The sequence below is a fragment of the Vombatus ursinus genome, unplaced genomic scaffold (assembly GCF_900497805.2).
Source record: "Vombatus ursinus unplaced genomic scaffold, bare-nosed wombat genome assembly UNPS02014159.1, whole genome shotgun sequence".
Lineage (NCBI taxonomy): Eukaryota > Metazoa > Chordata > Mammalia > Diprotodontia > Vombatidae > Vombatus > Vombatus ursinus.
This window is the reverse complement of record NW_020953937.1, coordinates 323,986-328,408: the sequence shown is the minus strand read 5'-3', so window position 1 is coordinate 328,408 and position 4,423 is coordinate 323,986. Positions and strand designations below refer to the sequence as shown.

Below are 4,423 nucleotides of genomic sequence, written 5' to 3'. Positions count from 1 at the left end.
CCTCACCCCCAGCCTCACCTGCCCTCCCAGCCTCACCCCCAGCCTCACCCTCAGCCTCTGCCTCACCTGCCCCCCCAGCCTCACCCTCAGCCTCTGCCTCACCTGCCCCTCCCAGACTCACCCCCAGCCTCAGCCTCACCCACTGCATCAGCCTCGCGGGGTTCCTCTGCAGGCCCTCCACCAGGGTCACAACTTCATCAGCGCTCTGCGGCCCCTGCACCCGCACCCAGGCCTGGACCTCGACGGGAAGGATGTTCAGGAATTGTTCCAGCACCAGCAGCTCCAGGATCCGCTCTTTGGGGCTGACCTCTGGCCGCAGCCAGAGGACACAGAGCTCTCGGAGCCGGCTCAGGGCCTCTCGGGGCCCAGCTGCCTCCTGGTAGCGGAACCTCCGGAATCGCTGGCGTGAGGCCTCAGGGCCATTGGAGTCCTGGCCCCAGGCCCCCTCCTCAGCTGGCACGGTCAGGCCGTCACTGGGCTCTGCTCTGCAGGCACCCCTGACCGTCAGGCCCCCAGCTTCTCTCTCCCGGGGGGTCTGGGGCAGCTCCTCCCAAGGGTGCTGAAGAAGGGAACGTCGAAACAACAGAAGAGCGGAGGAGGGACCCAGCCCAGCACAGCCTCGGCTCTGGCCTCCCTTCTCAGAGGGGCTCCCCGCTGCCTGCGCGCCCAGCCCAGCCTCCCAACCCTCTCACATTCCCCTGTGGAATCCCCTGCTCCTTTTTCAAAGCCTTTGGGGGCACCCTCCTTAGTCCTCAGGGAGCCCTCACCCCGCATTGTGAGCTCCAGGGCTGCCTGAGAGCCAGAGTCGGAGGGGCCTCGTGGGCAGGAAGCCCCCAGGGGTGCCAGAGCCTGGGGCTGCAGGATGCTCTCTGCAGGGACTTCAGGGTCCAAGGGGGACAGGAGGGGACAGTGAGTATGCCAAGCACAGGGAGTCAGGCCAGAGCAGGGAATGGTGCTGTGTGTCCCTGCCCGGAAAGATGGGCCGAGGGCTGGGGGTGGAAGCGCAATTAGGGTTAGGGTTAGGCAGGTGATCCCCAGGGGCTCATCGTGGGAGCAGAAAGGGAAGAGGTGACGGAGGCTGGGGTGAAGGGGAGGGCCGGGGCACCCTCCCGGAAACAGGAGGTGACAAGCCGTGCCCCTGGACAGACGGCCGATTGGCCGGCAGTAAGGGTGGGGAGAGCCCGGGGCCAGACAGGGATGCTGGGCACAGAGCCCTGAGAACACGCCTGCCGTGGACGAGCAGAATCAGGAGAATCAGGAGAGAAAGACGTGTCCAGGGATGCTGAGGGGGGCTAAGAGGAGGCCAGCAGGTGAGGCGGGAGGCCAAGTGAGGAGGCGCCAGCAGCAGGTGTAGACAGCTCTTTGTAGGGGGCAGGGAGGGTAGTAAGCATGGGGGAACTGGGCACCTTGTCAGGCAGTGGATGAGGGCAGGGTGAAAGGCTCCTGCAGGACACGAGAGGACCCAGGATGGAGGGCACCAGCCCCCCGGCAAGGAGTGCTCTGGAGGGGGATTCAGGGACACTTGACCCGGGGCCAACTTCAGGGCTGGGAGGAGAGGGCTGCCCTGGGAAAACGGGAGGGAAGGGGTGCGCTGTCCAAGGTACTAAAGAAGCAAGCTGCTCGGGGAAGATGTGCCCAAGGGGATGGCCTTCCCCGGGCACCCTAAACCTACAGATGCCCTTGCCCCACCATGAGCAGGGCCTAAACGCCAGGACAAAAGCAGGGAGGGTTCTGAGAGGGAGCACGGCCCGCAGGCACCTCAGTGCAGGGGCCGGGGTGCCACCAAGGCATCTCCTGGGGTCCCAGCCCCCCTCCTGCTCCCCAACCCTCAGGCTTTCCATCCAGCCACACTTTGCACAGCTGAAGGAGCACTGTGGGGCACACAGCCTGGGCACCAATTAAGCCCCAACCACACGCCAAGTGCTTATGAATCCATCTGCAGGGAGGGATGTCTACATAGATGCCCTGAGATGCCGTCCCCTTCCTGGCACAAAGCCTCTGCACCTCCTTAGCCCACCCGGACCCCCAGTCCCACCCAAATGTAAGCTGGAGGGGAGTGAGCCCAAAGCCCAGGGGCACTCACCACGCTCTTATGGGCATACACGCTCTCACTCCGCTCTCCAGGGGCAGGAGCCCGAGGGAGGCCTTTGGGTGGGGCTCCCAGAGACATGGAGTCTACCAGAAGCAGCTCTCCGTGGCCTCAGTTTCTTCCTGTGTCAAACAAAGGGGGTGGTGCTGTGGTGAGGACCATGGGCCCAGAGAGGAAAGGGAGAATCCCCCAAGCCTGCCCTAGCCCCACCTTCTGGCCCATAGCGTCCTAGTGATGGGCACCCTGCTAGGCTGCGAGGGCAGGGGCTCGGTTCTGTGCCCTGCTCAGGCCTCCACAGGAGGTGTCTAGGACCCCAATAACCTGGATGGTGCTGGGTAACGGTGACGGGCAAGGGCCCACATGAGGAGTGGCCAAAGAAGTCGGGACAGTCATCCAGGACAAAAGCAGGCTCTGGGAGGTAGACAGGGGTCTCCAAGAACAGGCAGAGGCCAGCTAGGGCCAGATGCCCCAGCGGGAGGGGCAGCTGCTCCCCACCAGCTCCAGCAGCCAAAAAGCCTTTCCTTGGTCCCTGGCACAAAGTCCCTGCCTGGAAGCTACCTGAGGACAGGGCCCAACTCAGGCTTCTTGGTGCCATGGTACCTGGCTCCTCGACCTCCCTCCCACTGGACTCCAAACCAGCCTTGGGGCTTTGGGGGCCCTCTACCAACAGGTCACCTGGGGGCCATTCTCCCAGGCCCTTCCCCTACTCAGCCTAGGAAAGCTTCTTCAGCCCACTTTACAGATGAGGAAACAGAAGCTTAGGGAAATGATCATTCCTCACTCTCACATCCACTGTAGGACAGCCACAGGGGTCTGCTGACCCCATATCAGGGGGTCACTGACAGCAACCCACAGAGAGCCCTGAGCAGACCAGGCTGGGAGTGGAGATGGGGGCGGGGAGGGCAGGGCCAGGCCCAGCCTCTCCTCAGTTTCCCCTAATGTCAGATTGCCTTCAACCCGAGTCCCGGAGTGCTCCAGGGGCAGGGCAGGGCCAGGCTGGGGTTCTGGCCGCCCGCCTGGTCAGCACCCCCTCCTGTGCTCCAAGAGTTCCCAGCTGTTCGTCTTCATCCCTTTCCTTCTACTCCCGGCCTCAGTCTCCCCCTCTTTTCAGATTCTCTGAGGCTTGCGTTCTGGCAGAGCAGGGTTCTAGGACTCAGGACTCCCCCCCTCCCAGGGTCCTGGGGCTCAGGGCTTTTCCCCTCTCCCTCCCCCCTGCCTCGGTTTCCTTTTCTGTCAGATGCCCCCCAGCCTAAGTCCACGTGCACTCCAGGGATAGGGCAGGGTTCTGGGACTTAAGGTTCCTCCCTCTCTTGCCCTGCCCCCGTGCCTCAGTTTCCCCTTCTGTCACACACCTCGCAGCCTGTGTGAGCCTACGCTCTCAGAGGTCTAGGCTCTCCCGGGTCTCTCACAGACTCCCTGGTCCCGCACCCCCCACCCCCGGCTCCACTCTTCTTCCTCCCCCTCCCCCCGCCCATTCCAGTCCTCACCTCCCTCTGAGGCAGCGCCCAGCCTACACTTCCCGAAAGGCGAACGAGGCTGCGCGCTCAACCTCCTCCCGCGCTTGCGCAGACTGAAACACGGCCATTCCCCCATGAAGGCCCACAAACTACGTTTCCCAGAAGGTACCGCGCCGCAGACACCACCAGCACCGCCGCCACCCCCCACCCCACCCCCCGCGCAGCCGCCGTTAGCCCTAGGCCTCAGAGGAAGCGGCCGGCTGCCATCTGCTCTCAGGGGGCCGGGCCGAAGGCTCGGGCCACAAGGGCACTGTCCGGGTTGGAGGGCAACTGCGCCCTCACCCCAGCCGTCCCCCGGGGACCCAAAAGACCGCAGCTCACACAGTCCGCACTCACCGAATGCCTCCGGCCTTGATGGAGCAAGCTCCCACTGCGCACGCGCACACACGGAACAGCGGGGACTCTCTCTTGCCAAGGGGTGGGCGGGACAAACGCACGCTATCAGCCAATTAGAGCCCGAGCTTCTCCTCCTACGTCAGCCGAGGCCCGGGCCGGCTCCATGGAAACAGTCAGCGCGTCCTCCCCACCCAGGGTGTCGCCTTGACTACAGCACGAGCGTCCCCAGCTGCGCCTTGTGGGAAATAGTGTCATGGTGTTGCGGAGAAACGGGGACGCCTCGGCGCGGCGCCTGCGCCCTGCTCCCTACAGATTCGGACCTGCGGAGCCCGTTGAACTTAGATCCAGTCGCTACTCACTTTAACCTTCTGTCTCCGAGCCTTAGTTTGTCTATCCGTGCAATGGGCCCGATGGGTCCGGTATCCTTGCTTCCTGGGCCGCCCCCTGCTGGAGGAACTCTCAGGACTGTCCTGAGGTGAGG

At 64.1% G+C, this 4,423-nt stretch overlaps 1 protein-coding gene across 3 annotated transcripts in view; it reads right to left on the bottom strand.

Annotated features, from left to right (window-relative positions):
* ZNF446 (zinc finger protein 446) overlaps window positions 1-4,003 on the bottom strand; it is a 20,663-nt gene extending 16,660 nt beyond the window's left edge. Inside the window, exons 1-3 of one of the 3 annotated variants that reach the window (XM_027859143.1) lie at window positions 3,943-4,003; window positions 2,084-2,211; window positions 140-559 (exon numbers count right to left, since the gene is read on the bottom strand). In XM_027859143.1, coding sequence (XP_027714944.1) covers window positions 140-559; window positions 2,084-2,170 — 507 coding nt within the window. In that variant the 5' untranslated portion in view covers window positions 2,171-2,211; window positions 3,943-4,003. Of the gene's footprint in view, window positions 1-139; window positions 560-1,406; window positions 2,212-3,576; window positions 3,657-3,942 lie in introns of those variants that run through there. The other 2 variants (XM_027859142.1, XM_027859141.1) reach the window with 2 other exon arrangements.
* Between the last annotated feature and the right edge of the window lie 420 nt (window positions 4,004-4,423).